Source organism: Pelophylax lessonae (assembly GCF_965119305.1).
Source record: "Pelophylax lessonae genome assembly, chromosome: 1".
Classification (NCBI taxonomy): Eukaryota; Metazoa; Chordata; class Amphibia; order Anura; family Ranidae; genus Pelophylax; species Pelophylax lessonae.
This window is the reverse complement of record NC_138768.1, coordinates 548,036,746-548,056,868: the sequence shown is the minus strand read 5'-3', so window position 1 is coordinate 548,056,868 and position 20,123 is coordinate 548,036,746. Positions and strand designations below refer to the sequence as shown.

The 20,123-nt window shown below is 44.9% G+C and overlaps 1 protein-coding gene across 1 annotated transcript in view; it reads right to left on the bottom strand.

Annotated features, from left to right (window-relative positions):
- TEX15 (testis expressed 15, meiosis and synapsis associated) overlaps positions 1-20,123 on the bottom strand; it is a gene marked incomplete at both ends in the record, with an annotated part of 165,079 nt that overhangs the window by 3,927 nt on the left and 141,029 nt on the right. Inside the window, one exon of the mRNA XM_082248404.1 lies at positions 15,443-15,507. Within this exon, the coding sequence (XP_082104530.1) occupies positions 15,443-15,507 (65 nt within the window). The remainder of the gene's footprint in view (positions 1-15,442; positions 15,508-20,123) is intronic.

Sequence of the window (20,123 nt, the reverse complement as noted above, 5' to 3'; positions counted from 1 at the left end):
ATGTTTAATTGTCAACCATTCCATTGTAGATTTTGCTTTATGTTTTGGATCATTGTCTTGTTGGAATACAAATCTCCATCCCAGTCTCAGGTCTTTTGCAAACTCCATCAGGTTTTCTTCCAGAATGGTCCTGTATTTGGCTCCATCCATCTTCCCATCAATTCTAACCATCTTCCCTGTCCCTGCTGAAGAAAAGCAGGCCAAAACCATGATACTGCCACCACCATGTTTGACAGTGGGGATGGTGTGTTCAGGGTGTTCTGCTGTGTTGCTTTTACGCCAAACATAACGTTTTGCATTGTTGCCAAAAAGTTTGATTTTGGTTTCATCGGACCAGAGCACCTTCTTCCACATGTTTGGTGTGTGTCCCAGGTAACCTGGCTTGTGTCAAACTTTAAACGACACTTTTTATGGATATCTTTAAGAAATGGCTTTCTTCTTGCCACTCTTCCATAAAGGCCAGATTTGTGCAGTATACGACTGATTGTTGTCCTATGGACAGTCTCCCACCTCAGCTGTAGATCTCTGCAGTTCATCCAAAGTGATCATGGGCCTCTTGGCTACATCTCTGATCAGTCTTCTCCTTGTATGAGCTGAAAGTTTAGAGGGACGGCCAGGTCTTCGTAGATATGCAGTGGTCTGATACTCCTTCCATTTCAATATTATCGCTTGCACAGTGCTCCTTGGGATGTTTAAAGCTTGGGGAATCTTTTTGTATCCAAATCCAGCTTTAAACTTCTCCACAACAGTATTTCGGACCTGCCTGGTGTTCTTCATGATGCTCTCTGCGCTTTAAACAGATCTCTGAGACTATCAAAGTGCAGGTGCATTTATACGGAGACTTGATTACACACAGATGGATTCTCATCATTAGTCATTTAGGTCAACAATGGATCATTCAGAGATCCTCACTGAACTTCTGGAGAGAGTTTGCTGCACTGAAAGTAAAGGGGCTGAATAATTTTGCACGCACAATTTTTCAGTTTTTTATTTGTTAACAAAGTTTGAAATATCCAATACATTTCGCTCCATTTCATGATTGTGTCCCACTTGTTGTTGATTCTTCACAAAAAATTACAGTTTTATATCTTTATGTTTGAAGCCTGAAATGTGGCAAAAGGTCGCAAAGTTCAAGGGGGCCAAATACTTTCGCAAGGCACTGAAAAAACTATTCTATCTAGATATGGTTTTAAAGTCGAATTTCTATATGGATTTAGAGCCCTTTACAATAATCCTAAAACCCGAATTAAAATCCCTGGCTGCAATTCAGATTTTTTTCCACTCGGAAGGGGCACTAGACAGGGTTGCCCCCTCTCTCCCCTTTTATTTGCCCTAGCCCTGGAACCTCTCTCTATAGCCATTATGCAACATCCCGATATCAAAGTATACACAAAGGGTCAATCTAGTTTTAAAGCTTGTTTATACGCTGATGATGCACTACTCTTTATTACAAATCCCTTGATCTCCATCCCCAACTTACTAGAAATTATTGATAAATTTGCCAATGTTTCAGGCCTTAAGATTAATATTTCCAAATCAGTAGCTCTTCCCATAAATTTTTCTTCCTTGGAACTTAATACCCAGGCAGGTCCGAGATACTGTTGTGGAGAAGTTTAAAGCCGAATTTGGATACAAAAAGATTTCCCAAGCTTTAAACATCCCAAGGAGCACTGTGCAAGCGATAATATTGAAATGGAAGGAGTATCAGACCACTGAAAATCTACGCAGACCTGGCCGTCCCTCTAAACTTTCAGCTCATACAACGAGAAGACTGATCAGAGATGCAGCCAAGAGGCCCATGATCACTTTGGATGAACTGCAGAGATCTACAGCTGAGGTGGGAGACTCTGTCCATAGGATAACAATCAGTCGTATACTGCACAAATCTGGCCATTATGGAAGAGTGGCAAGAAGAAAGCCATTTCTTAAAGATATCCATAAAAAGTGTCGTTTAAAGTTTGCCACAATCCACCTGGGAGACACACCAAACATGTAGAAGAAGGTGCTCTGGTCCAATGAATCCAAAATCAAACTTTTTGGCAACAATGCAAAACGTTATGTTTGGCGTAAAAGCAACACAGCTGAACACGCTGAACACGCTGAACACACCATCCCCACTGTCAAACATGGTGGTGACCTGCTTTTCTTCAGCAGGGACAGGGAAGATGGTTAAAATTGATTGGAAGATGGATGGAGCCAAATACAGGACCATTCTGGAAGAAAACCTGATGGAGTCTGCAAAAGACCTGAGACTGGGAAGGAGGTTTGTCTTCCAACAAGACAATGATCCAAAACATAAAGCAAAATCTACAATGGAATGGTTCACAAATAAACATATCCAGGTGTTAGAATGGCCAAGTCAAAGTCCAGACCTGAATCCAATCGAGAATCTGTGGAAAGAACTGAAAACTGCTGTTCACAAACGCTCTCCATCCAACCTCACTTAGCTCGAGCTGTTTTGCAAGGAGGAATGGGCAAAAATTTCAGTCTCTTGATGTACAAAACTGATAGAGACAAACCCAAGAGACTTACAGCTGTAATCACAGCAAAAGGTGGCGCTACAAAGTATTAACTTAAGAGGGCTGAATAATTTTGCACACCCAATTTTTCAGTTTTTTATTTGTTAAAAAAGTTTGAAATAGCCAATAAATTTTGTTCCACTTCATGATTGTGTCCCACTTGTTGTTGATTCTTCACAAAAAATTACAGTTTTATATCTTTATGTTTGAAGCCTGAAATGTGGCAAAAGTTCGCAAAGTTCAAGGGGGCCGAATACTTTCGCAAAGCACTGTAAATAGTGCCATGAAACGCTATCAAAGGCTTTGTGGATGTTTAATCCTAACAGTAACACCTTCATGGTTGAATTTTTCTGCATCTTGAATGATGTTGGTTGTCAATCTAATATTGTCGGTTATTTGTCGGTTGGGGGTGAAGCCAGATTGAATGGTCTATCTGAAAAAACCTTACTGAAAATTTTGAGATCTATGTTGATGACCGAAATTGGTCTAACGTTTTGTGGATGTGTCTTTATTTGGTTTTGGAATTAGAGACATGTTTACCAATAGCATTTCTTCTGGAAAATGATTTCCTTGTAATACATGATAAAAAAAAGCTTTTAATTTTGGGGTAAGGGAAGTGGAGAATGTCTTATAATATAGAGATGAGTAACCATCTGGACCGGGGGACGAAGATTTTTTAAGTGTTTTAATTACATTTCCCACTTCTTCATTGGTGATGGGAGCATTTAGTGTGTCTAATTGAGAGGGGGATATTTTTCCGGGATAGGTAGATTATTGTCCAAGTTTTAGAGATTGAAGAAATAGTGTCTTTAGGGGCTGAGAGAAGTGAAGAATAGAATTTCTCAAATATCTGTAGAACTTCTTTAGGGTGTGAAGTGAAATGACCAGCATTTGTGTTGAGTTTATATATATGTGGGGGGGGGGGGGGTTAATAGACTGATTAGGTTTTCTAGCAAACAAAGTGGAGATTGTGTTACCATACAGTAAAAATTTTGCCTTGGAGAATCTTAATGCCTTTTCAGCGTTAGTAGAGATAATATCATTCATCTCTGTCCTTTTTTGGTCAATAAGGAGTTTGGTGTTTTGATTATGTAAGTTTTGTGGGTTTTTATATAGAGTATCTTATTCCCTTGTTAGGGTTTGGATTTTTTTATTTCGTTCCCTATTTTTGGATGCAGCTATTTCTATCAATTTGCCTCTCATATAGGCTTGGTGTGTTACCCAAGTGGTGGAGATCGAAGTGTCTTGAATTGGATTTAAAATAAAAAATAGGGAGTTCTTGTACTATAATAGGGTCTGAGAGTATAGATTTGTTTAGTCTCCAAGAATAAGGGGTAGAGGAAAGGCTTATAAATTTGGTTACAGAGGACACAATGTGGTGTCTGACCAGACACAGTTGTAAATACCTGAGGATAAAGAATTTGCCAAAATAATTGGGGAGCAAAAAAACAGAATTTTTGTAAAATCTTACCTGTAAAATTCCTTTCTCTGAGTCCTCCGACAGTCGCTGCCTCTTCATATTCGTCACAATGGGGTAATTGACCTTTGCTCCGTAGGAGTAGCTAGGCAACAGAATATGTCAATATTAAAGCTTTTAACATATCCCACCCCCAGGGGGTGGTCCCCTCAGTCAATACCCTCCTACTTCCTGTATCCATACCTCAGTTTTAGTGAAATAGCAGTAGAGTATATAACCAAACCCCAAAAGAGGGGCGGGGGCGGCGACTGTCGGAGGACTCAGAGAAAGGAATTTTACAGGTAAGATTTTACAAAAATTCCGTTTTCTCTTACGTCCTCCGACAGTCGCTGCCTCTTCATATTCGTCACAATGGGGACGTCCCAAAGCAGTGCAAACATGAGGGGTGGGAAACGCAGCCGCGCCCAAGGCAACGCAGTCTCCACATCAGAGAAAGGAACCTTACCAAAGGAAGGAAACCAGCTGGGAAGCATGAAAAAAACTTGCTCAACAGGAGCAACAACCCAGGAAAAAAAAATAACCTAGGGATAAAAAACATATCCCAACAGCCAAGGGTCCAAAACAAAGGACCCTAAGGAACCGCCGCACTAAGAACCGTCCGCCAAAGGAAGCATCTGCCGATGCCTGAACATCCACCTTGTAGAATTTTGTGAATGTGTGAACGGTCGACCAAGTCGCCACCTTACACACCTGGGCCACAGAAGCCCCATGACGACAGGCCCAAGACGTACTCAGAGATCTGGTAGAGTGCGCCTTCACAGGCATAGGAGGAACTTTCCCCTTCAAAGCATAGGCCTGTTTAACAGTCTGTCTGATCCATTTGGCGATGGTAGAAGCCGACGCCGCCATGCCCTTCCTAGGTCCCTCAGGAAGGACAAACAAAGAATCCGACTTGCGAAAAGATTCAGTCGCTTTTAGGTAAACCCTAAGCGCCCGAACAACATCCAAGGAATGCAAATCCACCTCCTTCGGATGTTTAGGCTTCGCGCAGAGCGAAGGCAAGACAATGTCCTCATTGAGGTGAAAATCCGAAATCCTCTTCGGAAGAAAAGAAGGGTTAGGTCGCAAGACCACCTTATCCAAGTGAATGACCAGATACGGAGACCTGCAGGACAAAGCTGCCAGCTCCGACACTCTGCGAGCCGAAGTGATCGCCACCAAAAAGGCGACCTTCTTGGACAACATGGACAAAGAGATCTTCCTGATCTGTTCGAAAGGAGCACGTTGCAACACGGACAGAACAAGGTTCAAGTCCCAAGGAGGCAGAGGTTCCCTCCTAGGAGGGACCAAGTGCCGCACCCCCTGAACAAAGGTGCTAACCAAGGGGTTAGATGCCACAGGACGTTGAAAAAGAACGGCCAGCGCAGAAATCTGACCCTTGATCGTAGCCAGCGCCAAACGCTGGTCAACACCCGTTTGAAGGAAGGACAACACCCTAGACACCGAGTATGTGCGAGGGGAATACCCCCTGGACTCACACCAGGCAAAATAGGCCTTCCAAGTACGGTAATAGACCTTCCCCGAGGAAGACTTCCTCGCGTTGATCAAAGTGTGAATGACCTCAGGGGAGAGACCCCTATCCCTCAGGACCTCGGTTTCAACAGCCAGGCCGTCAAAGCCAGCGACTGTAAAGCAGGATGGAATATCGGTCCTTGAGACAGGAGATCTTCTCGCAGAGGCAGACGCCACGGAGCGTCGACCGCCAGGTTCACGAGGTCTGCGTACCAGGACCAGCGAAGGCCAGTCCGGCGCCACAAGAATCACCGTGTGCGGTTCCGAGGTCAACCTGCGAAGGAACCTGGACAGCAGTTGAATCGGTGGAAACGCATACATCAGCCGATACCGATGCCACGGAGCTACCAACGCGTCTGACGCGTCTGCCCGAGGATCGCGCGTCCTTGCCACGAACCTTTCCACCTTGGTGTTCAGACCAGAGGCGAACAGGTCTACCTCCGGAAGACCCCACTTCGCGCACAACATCTGGAAGACATCCGGGTGGAGGGATCATTCCCCCTGGTCCAGGGACTGGCGACTCAGATAATCCGCCTGCCAGTTCTCCACCCCCGGAATGTGAACCGCCGATATCCCTGGGACGTGTGTATCGGCCCAAGACAGAATGTCGGCCACCTCCCGAGCCGCTCGGGCACTCCTGGTGCCCCCTTGGTGGTTGATGTAGGCCACCGCCGTGGCATTGTCCGTCTGCACCCGAACCGGACGGCCCTGCAGCCTGTCCGTCCAACGTCGAAGGCAGAGATTTATCGCTCGCAATTCCAGAATGTTGATCGGAAGGGAGGATTCCTCCTCCGACCAAGTTCCCTGGGCGGACAGAACGCCCAGAACACCACCCCAGCCCGACAGGCTGGCATCCGTGGTGACCAATGTCCATGAAAGAGGACGAAAAGACTTGCCCCCCGACACCGCCGGGGACTGGAGCCACCACAGAAGATCCCTTCTGGTGCGATGGCTCAACGAAATCTGGAGATCCAGAGATTGCGGGCGCCCGTCCCACCTGGACAGGATCTCCGCTTGGAGACCCCGCGTGTGAAACTGGGCGAAGGGAATCGCCTCGAAGGTCGAGACCATCAATCCCAGACATCGCATGCACGTCCGGAGGGACGAGCACGGAACGTCCCTGAGGGACCTGACCTCCTCCTGAAGAGTCCTGAGTTTGTCGTCCGGTAGGAAGACCTTCGCCTGGACCGAGTCCAGAATCATTCCCAGGTAGGGAAGACGAACCGACGGACACAGCGTCGATTTTGGAAAATTTATCGTCCATCCAAACTCCTGCAGAGTCTGCATCGTGACGGACAGGTCCTTCACCAGACCCTGGCTGGTCGCAGACCAAACTAGAATGTCGTCCAGATACCCCAGGACAGAGATGCCCTGGGTTCTCAACAAGGCCAGAACCGGTGCAAGCACCTTGGTGAACACCCGTGGAGCCGAAGCGAGACCAAAAGGCAGCGCCACGAATTGGTAATGATCCTCCGCAATGGCGAATCGTAGGTACCTCTGGTGACCCTCGAAAATCGGGATGTTAAGGTACGCATCCTTCAAGTTGATGGAAGCCATGAATTCCCCTGGAAATAGGGCAGCCACCACCGACCGCAGGGATTCCATGCGGAACTTGCGAACCCGCACAAAGCGGTTCAGAACCTTTAAGTCCAGAATTGGACGCACCTTGCCCTCCTTCATGGGCACAGTGAACAGATTGGAATAGAACCCCCGAAATCTGTCCCGATGAGGCACCGGGACCACCACTCCCTGAGCCCGCAGGTCCCGCACCGCCAGGTGCAGATCCCGCAAACGCTCCGAAGACAGTTGAAGATTTGAGGGAAAAAATCTGCTCTCCGCCGAGAGAGAAACTCGATCTTGTAACCAGACCGAACGATTTCCTGAACCCACCTGTCCCGAACACGGGCCAGCCAGGGTTGAAGAAAACCGAGCAAGCGTCCCCCCACCCCAGAACTGGGTGAGGGCGCCCCTTCAGGCCGCATTGTTATGGGCAGCGGATCCAGACTGGCCGGACTTCTGCTTACCTGTCCACGTCTTCTTTTGGGAGCCTTGACCTTTGAAAGGCTTGCCCTTATAGTGCGACCGAAAGGCACGAAAGGACCCCTGAGAGGGCCGAAAAGAAGCCTGCTTCTTACCAGTAGCAGCCTTAGCCTTGTGGAATTGGGGCAAGAGCGTGCTCTTACCACCCGTGATCCCCTTTATCAGTGTATCCAAGGAATCACCAAAAAGGCGAGATCCATTATAGGGTAGATAAGCTAAGGTTTTGTGCGAAGATTGGTCCACAGACCAACACTTCAGCCAAATCAGGCGGCGAGACAACACCGCCACACTGTGTACACGTGCTGCCAACGGTACTATATCCAAGTTCGCATCACACAAATACATGACACCCTGATGGATTTGATCCACCATATCCAGAGTCGCCGGTGGGGCAGAGTCAGCCACCAGGACGCGCCGAAGCACCTGCGTCCAATTTGTGACAGCCTGAGCTGCCATAAGTGAAGCAAAAATAGCTTTTAGCATAGAACCGGTAACCGAATAAGTATGACGGGCAAGAGACTCCAGCCTCCTGTCCGTGGCATCCCGGAACACCGGGGTATCCTCAGCAGGGATCGCAGTGGACTTATTCAAAACCGCCACCGCGTGATCCACCGGAGGCGGCACACACCAACGTTCATCAGTAGCGGGTGTGAAAGGATAACGCAGCTTGAACCTACTTGGTACAGCAAAAGGCTTGCCTAAATTGCGCCATTGTTCACTAACAGCGCGCTGAAAATCTTCAGGGCAAGGAAAAACCTGCGATGTCTTGCGTCTTCGCTGCGTCCCATAAGAGGCCAGGACAGCAGGAGAACATGGTTCATCCTGCAAACGCAGTGTTTGTTTGATAGAAGCAACCAAGTCATCCATGAGTGCAAGCTCTGCAGACGAGCCAGGGGGAGAATTATCAACCCCTTCAACCTCAGCCTCCACCTCAGACCCCACAAGATCCAGGGAGGAACGGGACCCCGATAAGGAGACCCCAGCCACAGCAGCCCCATCACCATCACCCTCTGAATCAGAGGAAATTGAAACTCTGGGCCGTTTTGTGGATTGAGCAGCCACAAGCATTTGCACCTGAGCAGCAAGGTTAGCCACAACAGTAGCCAAATCACCCCCTGGGGGGGAAACAGCAGCCCCTTGGCCTCCCACCAGAGTGAAAGGGAAATTTGCTTTCCTGAGAATCCATGCCCCCAAAAGTTTGCAGAAGAATAAAGGGTAACTGCCCCTTTAAAAGCGCGGCGAGCGCAGCCCACCGCACTCACACACCAGCACAAAGCCGACCCCCACAGGGAAAAGTACAATTTCAGGCAAGGATAACAGGGATAGAGAGGATAAAACCTGGAGAGACCCCCGCTGCTGCTGCCTCGATCGGTGCGCCCAGGGAAAAGGAAGTGATGCAACACAGGGCGCTCTGTTAAAGCCTATGGAAGGCTACAGAAAAATGGCCGCCCGCAGTGCTAGCATGAGGCCGGAGCGATCGCCGCCAAAATGGCGGCGCTTGGCGCCGAAAACGCCGCTCCCCACACACAGTGAAAACCACAGTACACGTGCAGTATAATAAAACAATGGCGGACCGCAGCAGCGGTCGCCGCAAGTGTGCATAACACGATCCAATCATGCCCCGCAGCACACAGCCTGTCACACAGTAAAAAACAGCACACAGTCTGACACAGAAACAGTGCAGCATAGCCCCCCTCCTTGCAGCCCACAGAATGCAGCCAAGACAGATAGGGAGTCCTTTAGTGTGAACAGAGGCAGGGTTACACAGTCCCAGACTGACACCCCCCAAACAGACAGGTCCCCACACAGATACACTTACCTCCTAAATGGCGTGGGGAACCCGCACAAGCGATCAAGCCACTGCACATGGGACAGGGAGAGTCGCAGTCAGGACGCAGGAGAACTGCGGTGCGAAACCACATGGCGTCCAGTGAGGTAGCCACCTCACCATAGCATCCCTGCAGCGAACAGGGATGGGTCGTTCACTGTGCCAGGAAAAATACCTGACTGAACGCTCGATGGCAGGCTGGGAAGCCACTGACCCACAACCTGCGACCAGGGGGGCCAGCCCGAGACCCAGCCCGCATGATCCTCTTCATCAGAAGACCTAACTAATGCTGACAAAAGTAACAGCTAAGTAAAGAGAGAGAAAAAAAAACTCAAATAAAATCAAAAAAGAAGAGAAAGGCTGAGACAAAATGCCCCAGCATAGAGACAACCAGCTACTCCTGACAAGCTAGACAATGAAACTGAGGTATGGATACAGGAAGTAGGAGGGTATTGACTGAGGGGACCACCCCCTGGGGGTGGGATATGTTAAAAGCTTTAATATTGACATATTCTGTTGCCTAGCTACTCCTACGGAGCAAAGGTCAATTACCCCGCTGTGACGAATATGAAGAGGCGGCGACTGTCGGAGGACGTAAGAGAAATATAATCTAACCTTGCAGAAGTATTATGTGGGTTGGAATAGGTGTATTCCTTAGCTCCAACATTCAGGGCTCTCCATGTATCCGTTAGTTGTAAGTCTAGTTTTTTAGAGAGGAGTTTAGGGAAAGTTTTAGATAGAGGGGATGGGTTACTTCTATCCAATGATGGATGAGCCACCATATTGAAGTCTCCTCCTAGTATGATATGAGGGGAGTAAAATGTATCAAGAGTGTCAAAGAATGTGTGTAAAAATGATGAGGAGGACTTATTTGGGGCATAGATGTTTGCTATTGTAAGTTTCCAGCCCCAAAACATGGCCTTTAAGAATTAGGAATCTACTTTATTTGTCTTTATATACGTATATCCTGAATATCAAATGGGAAGGAGTTGTGCATAAAAATGGCAACCTCTCTACATTTAGGCTCCGTTCACATGTCAGCGTATGGATCGCGGCGCGATTCCACCCGCGATCCGGAGATTATTGCAAATCGCGGGACGCCTGTGCGTTGCCTGTGATTTGCAATAGCCCCCCAAACGCTGAGCAATGTTGCCGCGATTTCCGCCTGCCGAATCGCGGTAACATCGCGCAAAAAAAATCGCGGGACGCATTATGCCCAAAAAAGTACAAGAGCTTCTTTGGAGCGTATTGCGTCCCGCGATTTTTTTGCGCGATGTTACCGCGATTCGGCAGGCGGAAATCGCGTCAACATAGCTCAGCGTTTGGGGGACTATTGCAAATCACGGGCAACGCACAGGCGTCCCGCGATTTGCAATAATCTCCGGATCGCGGGCGGAATCGCGGCGATTCTGCCCGCGATCCAAATGCTGACATGTGAATGCAGCCTTAGAGGAAAAAAATGTGTAATATGATTGGTTAAATGCTTTGTAAAAATTTGCACCCCCTAATTTAAATATGATCCACCTCTTTCTGTAAAGGCCACACCCCTTCCTGTTTATGACCCACCCTGTCATCTGCAAACCACAGACCACAACCATAGTCTATCAGTGCCCATCAGCGTAGCTTCATCAGTTCCCAAAAGTTCAGCCTCATCGGTACAGCATTATCAGTCCCGCCTCATTACTGCCCATTAGTGCAGCATATCCATGTGGCCTCATCAGTGGCCATCAGTACATCCCCATCAGTGGCCACCAGTGCAGCCTATCAGTGCCCATCAGTGAAACATAGGGCAGCAAATCAGTGCATCCCCATCAGTGAAGCTTATCAGTGCAGCATATCAGTGCTGCCTTATCAGTGCAGCCTCATTAGTGCCCATCAATGCAGTTTATCAGTACCCACCATTGCCACCTCATCAGTGGCCATCAGAGCAGCATATGAGTGCCCATCAGTGCAGCCTATTAGTGCCCATCAGAGCAGCATATCAGTGCCCATCAGTACAGCATATCAGTGCAGTCTATTAGCACCCATCAGTGCAGCATATCAGTCCCCATCAGTGCAGCTTATCAGTGCCACCTCATCAGTGGCCATCAGTGCAGCCTGATCAGTGCCCATTAGTAAAGCCTTATGTCACTGGATTAGCAAGATTACTCCTTTCTTTTAAGATATTTGGACTTGTGTTTGCTGTCACTGATTGTAATCATAGGATTATTTCACTTATTTGTATAATGACTAGGAAGTCCATAGTCTTTTTACAAATAAGTGAAATAATCAGTGGCAGAAAACACAAGTCCAAATATCTTATAAGATTGGAGTAATCTTACTAACAGAGTGACATATTGCGATACGATTGCGATATGAGGTGAGCAGGTCCAAAATATTATTGCCATTATATACAATTAAACGTTTTAATTGTATACGATGCAATTCAATATGCTCGCTCAAGGACAAGAATGTTTAAATAAATGAAATCATATTACTGACATGATGCCTGCCATACCTGGGGGCGGAGGAGGGCAGGCAGAGTATTAGGCTGCAGTACCACACCTTTTAGCATTGGTGGCCGTCGGCCCAGTTGCATTAAGTGTGGTCGGCGGCCTGCGGTCTGTCCACATGTCCTCAGCCGACGGTATTTTCATACCGGCAGGGAGCAGTGTGACCACTTTATGGGGGTGCCAGACTGATTTGCCTCCTGGACCTTGCCCTCAGGTCCAGATCGCCCCATAAAACTGGCACTGTACTAAAAGTGTAGCGAAATCCGTCAGGGACCCTTTTCGTGCGGGAGCCAGAAGGAGGCTGTTTTTTTATGTAATATATGTAATATACTATCAGAATGAATCATGTGCAAATAAGTTGAAATGATTATACTTATGTAAAGTATTAGTATATACAGATCCATGTTATGTATAGTACCATATTGAAGTTTAAGTTGACACCCATAAAACATTTCACCGAAAAAGGTGAGAAAAGAGAATTGTATAGGCAAAAAAGAAAAAAAGAAATTGAAAAAAACTCTGGATTTAGAATACCAAATGGTATCTGAATGCAAACTTATTTCAACGAGAATAAAGTTTTTCATAAACAGTTCACTTGACGAACTCCACCCGAGGAGTGGGAAAAAAAAAATAATAAAAAAAGGTAAACCAAAATAGTCTATCCTTTAACTACTTCAGCCTCGGAAGATTTTACCCCCTTCCTGACCAGGCCCTATTTTGCAATTCGGCACTGCGTTATTTTAACGGACAATTGCGTGGTCGTGCAACGCTGTACCCAAACAAAATTTACGTCCTTTTTTTCCCATAAATGGAGCTTTCTTTTGGTGGTATTTGATCACCTGTGCGATTTTTAATTTTTGCGCTATAAACAAAAAAACAGCGACAATTTTGAAAGAAAAAAACAATATTTTTCACATTCTGCTCTATGACATTCCAAAAAAAAAAAATGTAAAAAAGCAAAATTTTTTAACATTTTAGGCCAATTTGTTTTCTGCTACATATTTTTTGTTAAAAAAAATTTGCAATAAGCATATTTTGATTGGTTTGCACATTTTTATTGTTTATTTTTTTTTTGTTAGCAATGGCGGCGATCTGGGTTTTTTTTTTTGGGGGACTGCGACATTGCGGCGGACAGATCGGACCCCTAACTGACATTTTTGACACTTTTGGACTGGCAGGGAAGGGGTTAACCCTATGGGTGATCAATGGGTTAAAAATGTATGCCTCATACATACTGACGTGTTTTCAAGTGACACAGACAGAGATCGCAGGTTCAGCTATGCTGAATTCTGTGATCTCCTCCTGTCTGTCACTGAGAAGATTCGCCTGCTTTATTTACATAAGCAGGCGGGTCTTCTCACTGTTTCCCCCGACGATCGGGGAAGGGAGGCGGCAATTGCCACCTCTCCTCCTCCGGCCTGACTCCCGCTGTGTCTAAACACAGCTGGAGTGCGCCTCCGGCTGCGCGCGCACTAGGAGTCCAGGGACATAGGTGTACGTCGCTGGACCCAGGGGAGCCGCACTGCTGCAGTAGGATTAATGCCTTCCCTTGGGAAGTGATATTTCTTCAGTAGGGGAGAAGATTTTTGAGTACTGTCTGGATAATTTAATAAATTGTATAAGTGTATAAGTCATCTGTATCTTCTCTTTATCTCTCTCTTCCCTTTCTAACACTTTTCCTCTCCTTCTCCCTTCCCCTGGTTGCTTGTGAGTCTCCACATTAAAGTTAGAATAAAAAAAAAATATATATATCACTAGAGGTCAGTGTTGCAAAGGAAATCTTCAACGATTATAGATTTTGGCTGGCAGTATATAGAAATGAGTATAGAGTGGTATTGGGTGGATTTATCAGATTTCATTGCGAATTCTGCAAAGATCCCTACGTGAGGCAGGTGTTTGCCAAAGAGATGAAAGCATTGGAGTAGATAAGAGGATGGGGAACCAATTCAGGGTTTAAGAGTCCAAGCTTGACTAGAATATCTTGACCTTGAATGGGAGTGTAATCTCCTTCATATTACGTCTTCTTTCTCACGTTGCTTGAGATATATCTGGAAGGATCTGCAGTCTGTGACCATCAAGTAATATATTTGAAATATTTCTTGCAGCTCTTAGTATTTCCTCTTTGATAAGGAAATCCTTCATACAGAGAACAATGTCCCTGGGAGGTTTGTCAGCAGGTGGCTTCGGCCTAAGTGCTCTGTGAATGCGGTCGCAGATGATACTCCGGTAGTAGCGATTTAAATCAGCGATTTGCTGTGGGTATCAGATCTGTACATGATTCCAGAATCCCTCTGCGTCTCAGGTTGTTTCTTCTATTTCTATTATCCAAGTCTTCAACTTGTGATTGAAGTAGGGAGACTGTAGAGCCTAAAGCCTCATGTTCTCTGCTGAGCTCATTGTATGCAAGGGTTAATTCATCATGTTTAGTTTCTAGCTTGTCTGTTCTGCCGCCCAGAGCAGAGATCTCCTGAGAGGGAGTATTCTCTGTCCTATGTAGCTCTTGTCAGAATTTAGAAGCTAATCTAGCATACAAGGCCTCCAATCTACTCTCCAGGTCAGATTTTGTGAGTGGGGCATTGTACTCACTGTAACAGTAGGAGCCGTGGAGGTGGTGGAAGGTTGTACAGCTGCTGAAAAGTTCTTTGGAAGGGCAGAGGGGCTGCCGGCGCCATCTTGATCTATGCTGTACTTCTCCCTTGTCCTCAGGAGATTTTGTGTCAGCGAGCCTTTAGAAGCTTTTTCTTTGATGAAACATACACTGTGTTGGTATGACTTGAGGGGGGTGTATAATGTAAAGTTCTGAGTGGTTTATTTTGCCCCCAGGCTTATATTTAGTCCTGTGCTGGACGGAGCTCTGTGATTAGGGCACCCCCCCCCCCCCCCGTTTCAGCTGAAAGCTGAAATTTGGCCTGGGTAGGAAGGGGGATAAAAGTATCTGGTATGGAAGTGGTTAAACCCTAGGTTGGACATTAGGGGTTCAGTGGATCAACATAGGAAAGAAAAAATCCAAATATTTTGTCAGACCCCTACTTTACAGCTGTGTGCTACCCCTAGAAGCTCCCTAAAGTCAGCAGATCGTACAGGAATCGTAAGTACTGTATATGGCACTGGGTACAGCTTTCATGTTGGTAAAAGGAGCATTATTTTACCTGCCTTGTTTCCTCGCCATATTACAGACCAAGAAATCCATTGTAAAAGATTTAACATTTAAAGAGGAAGTAAACTTCCTTTCTTGACTTTTACCTATAGGTAAGCCTATATTAAGGCTTACCTATAGGTAGTGTAAATATCTCCTAAACCTGCAGCGTTTAGGAGATATCTACATTAAATGCAGCCAGAGCCATTACTGGTGCATGTGCTCTGAAGGATGAAGGAACAGCCACCCATGTGCTGTGAACGGCAGATCCCGCACGCATGCGCGGGAGGGACGTCATCCCGGCACTGGAAAAGCTTTGTTTTAAGGTAGGTTTCACATAATGTGCTAGTATGCAATGCATACTAGCACACTATGACTTTACCCTCCAGGGAAAAAAAAAAAAACCAACAGTATACAACTGCTTTATTAATAACGTACCTTGAAGGAGATTCTGTTTTTTCTTTTTTCTCTTTTCCGGGAGACTTTTCACAAGAATAAAAGACCTGGTGGTAATAAAATACAAAAAGAATTAAACAATATGTTGTCCCATTTTGAACTACCCTACACAGTTCTTAATCTACAATCTATGGATCTACAGGGATGTGTCATACAATTTTCCTGACTGACAAATCAAGAAAAAAGACACGGCTGCCACCTCCTAAGCATAGAGTCCTGAGAGGCTTTGATAATTAATTTTCAAATAATCAGACCCTTGGGAGATTCCCTTTGCACCCAACATGCACGTCTAACGTTCAGTACGTTAGAATATACAGTAAAGGCTTGTTCCCACACGCCAAACCTCTAAAAAAGCAATCCAGGGTAGATCACTTATCAAAGGACATTTGACAGGCAGTGAGGAGGCAAAATGTTGTCTCCTCACTGCCTGTTTTAACCCAAAAGGGTTAAACCACTAGACCGCAACCAAATGCATTGTGGTGTGCCCCATACACCTAAATGGATCATGTTCAGTGACCTGCTTTTATCCCCATCCCCCAATGTGAAAGAGCCCAGCCCTAAAAGTATATTTCTGATGTAATAAACAATCCAGCACCCTTTTCTTCTCCATGACTAGCCAATTACATACAGTATGTGCAAGAAGAGCTTCAGGCTGAGGCTTCATTCACATACTGATGTGCAGTATACAGTAAAAAAGCAGTATATAATCCAAAAACAAAAATTTTTTAAATTGCAGCTTACCAATTTTTAGATGCGATAGCTGCACTCGTTTTCTTTTTTAGGCCCCTTCCACACACTCCGCCCGTCGGACGGAGTCCGTTTTTCTCAGCGGGGGATCGATGGAGGATGACAGCTGTTCTCCGCGCTGTGTGCAGAGACACAGCTGTCAGTTCCCCATGCATCTCTATGGGGGAAATCGGATGGGAACGGACCGTCGGTCCGTTCTCATGCGATCCGCTGGACAGATGGAAAATAGGGTTTCCCTCCGTCCAGATTTGACAGATCAGATCGGATGTCAGCGGACATGTCTCCGCTGACATCCGATGCCCCATAGGGATGCATGGGGGGACCGTTCAGATCCGCCAAAAAAACGGACAGGCGGATCTGAACGGTCTGCCTGTGTGTAAGAGCCCTAAGGCCCCTTTCATACAGGCGGACCGTTCATATCCGCCTGTTCGTTTTTTTTGGCGGATCTGAACGGGCCCCCCATGCATTTCTATGGGGCATCGGATGTCAGCGGAGACCGCTGACCCGATCTAATCAGTCAAATCTGGACGGATGGAAACCCTATTTTCCATCCGTCCAGCGGATGGGATGGGATGGGATCGGATGAGAACGGACCGACGGTCCGTTCCCATCCGATTTCCCCCATAGAGATGCATGGGGAACTGACAGCTGTGTCTCCGCATACAGCGCAGAGAAAAGCTGTCATCCTCCTGCTCAGCGGGGGATCGGTGGATCGATCCCCCGCTGAGAAAAGCGGAGTCCGTTTGAAGGACTACAAGTGTGAAAGAGCCCTTAAGCTTTCTTTCTTTAATTTTCACCTGGTGATCTGGCCAGTAAGGCCCCTTTAACACATACGGTCCGTTCAGTTCATCAGTTCAGTCACGTCAAAATGTATCAGTTTTTCATCTGTTTTTCATCCATTTTTCATCCGTTTTTTGTCCGTTTCCATCCATTTTTTATCCGTTTTTCATCCATTTGTCAACCGTTTTTTTTACATCCACTACCAATGCAAAAACGGATGAAAAACCGACCGTTTGTCCGTTTACATCCGTTTTTCGTCCGATCTGTTTTTTTGACGGATGAAAAATAGGGCATTCATCCGTTCCATTGATGTTAACGGATGATCATCCGGTTTTACATAGAGATGCATTGATGTCCGCTTTTCATCCGTCAACGGATGGATGAAAAATGGACAAACGGACCATATGTGTGAAAGGGGCCTAAAGATGGATACACACTATCCAACTTTTTTGGTTAGATTTCCTTCAGATTTACCTTTTCTATGTAGTACAAGGGCCTGCCAGATTGCATACAAATTGAAAGTGTTTAGGTTTGACCTCATATTATATGGTTTTGGTAAGTCTAAAGGAAAAAGTCTTCAGAAAATCTTATAGTGTGTATGGCCCATTAGTCTGTTGTTTTTCAACAGAACAAGCTATCCTGCAAATGTAGCAGTTTCAGGTTTGAAACAAACCATTTGACAGTGACAGGGGTGTTTACAATATTCACCTTTTATTTATTCATGTAAATCCTTTATTTCTAAAGCAAAACTGTTGCTGTAAATGCTTGTTCAACTGCAGAAAGAGCTGGAGTTTGGCTTCAGTTTGTTAGTGCATTTAAATCTGCTAGTACATCCAATATCCCCCCCCCCCCTCCCCCAGACTGACAATGCTGCTGTCCTCTTTTGCTCCTTGAACTGGAGTGTAGGCACCTGAATACAGGTGGTGTGTTGCTAACCAGATTACCAGGTAAAAACCGAGGGGAAAAAAGCCTAAAAAAAAAAGACAAATGCAGTCACAACATCCAATAATTGGTAAGCTGCAATTTATTAAATTTTTGGTATTGCGTTTAATACTGCTTTAAGTTTTCACTCTGAATTGTGCCTTTAACAAGTCTCAATAAATAAAAATAAAAAACATAGCTGCATTTATTTTAGGCAGTGCAGCACACAGCATTCACATCTAAATGTGTAGTAATTTCATCACTTTGTTCTGGATATAATTTGCACTTGGGTGTCAGAATAAGAGGCAATGCACACCAATGCATATAATGCATGTTAGGAAAGTGTAAAAAAGAGAAAACACAATTAAGTCCATAATTATTCCTTATATGAATAAATGCTAAACTTATTGTGTGCAAAGGCCTGCAAGCCTTTACATAAAACTCCCAATGAAAGCTTGCCAAAACTGGTTGCTAAATTGAGAGAGGGAGAAACAGATGTTTTTTAGAGAGATGAGAGAGATGTAGAAATGTTTTGGCAGAATTTAGGTTCAGAAGCAAGCTTATGCAGTGGATGTAAAATGTCTTCACACCCCTGTTAAAATGTCAGGTTCTGTGATGTAAAAAATGAGACAAAGATAAATCATTTCAGAACTTTTTCCACCTTTAATGTGACCTATAAACTGTACAACTCAGTTGAACAACAAACTGAAATCTTTTTGGTGGAGGGAAATAAAAAGAAAAAAATAAACTAATATGGTTGCATAAGTGTGCACACCCTTGAACAAATACTTTGTTGAAGCACCTTTTGATTTTATTATAGCACTCAGTCTTTTTGGGTATGAGTCTATCAGCATGGCACATCTTAACTTGGCAATATTTGCCCACTCTTCTTGGCAAAAACACTCCAAATCTGTCAGATTGTGAGGGCATCTCCTGTGCACAGCCCTCTTCAGATCACCCCACAGAATTTCAATCGGATTCAGGTCTTGGCTCTGGCTGGACCATTCCAAAACTTTAATCTTATTCTGGTGGAGCTATTAATTTGTTGATTTGGATGTATGCTTTGGGTTTTTGTCATGCTGAGAGATGAAGTTCCTCATGTTCAGTTCATGTACCTTCATGTTCAGTGTCCTGATGATCACTGCAGCCCAAACAATGCCAATCAGTCCAGCTTATCAGTGCCCATCAGTGCTGCCTATCAGTAATCATCAGTGCTACCTGTTAGTGTCACCTTATCAGTGCACATTAATGCCATCTATGGGTACCCAACAGTGCAGGCTCTTCAGTGCAGAACAGAAATTACTTATTTGCTAAATTTTAAAACAGAAAATAAGAAAAACATTTTTTTTTTTTTAATTTCAGTACGACCAAAAGAAAGTTCTATCTGTTAAAAAAAAAATCATAAAAATTGCCTTTGGGTACAGTGTTGCATGATTGTGCGATTGTCCCCTAAAGTGTGATAGCACTAAAGCTGAAAATTAGCCTTGGCAGGAAGGGGGTGAAAATGCCCGGTATTGAAGTGGTTAAAAAAGCTGAGCAATGTTTTAGTTCTGAAAGTGCTACAATAATGGCAAATCATAGATTTCCTTCAACACCCTACCTATGAATATTATCTTTTAACAAGTCATATAATATTTAGAATAATGTTCTTCAAAGTCACTTACCTAAATTCTAAGCCCTGCCTTAGTTAGATGTTACACCTAAAACCGACCCTTGCCCACAAGAGTACAGTAGGAGAGTTAAACAGAGGTATCTGGTACCAGCATGATAAGCATATGTCTTAGAAATATCTAAGGAATATTTTGTTATATAGCAGGCTGATATATTTACTTTCCACAGATGAGTATATTTATTCATATGTAAACTTCCAATAATGTATAACGAAAACTTAAAAAAAGTTATATAATGATTTAAGTATATGTACAAACTGCAAATATAGGTGGACTCATATAGCCTAATAGCTGCTATTATACATCTGCAATTATCTGTAAATAACAAGACTAATCTTGCCATGTCCAAATGAAGCTGCAAGGCTAGGTTTAGATGTGTGATGGACAGGCAGTAAGGAGTTGATGTTACAATTCCTCACTGCCTGTATTTTTTTTTCCCATAATCTTTTTATTGAATATAAAAATGAAAGAACAAACTTACCAGATATTATGATAAGAAAATATATAGACAAAGCCACACATTTGCATATATTGTTAGTGACTTA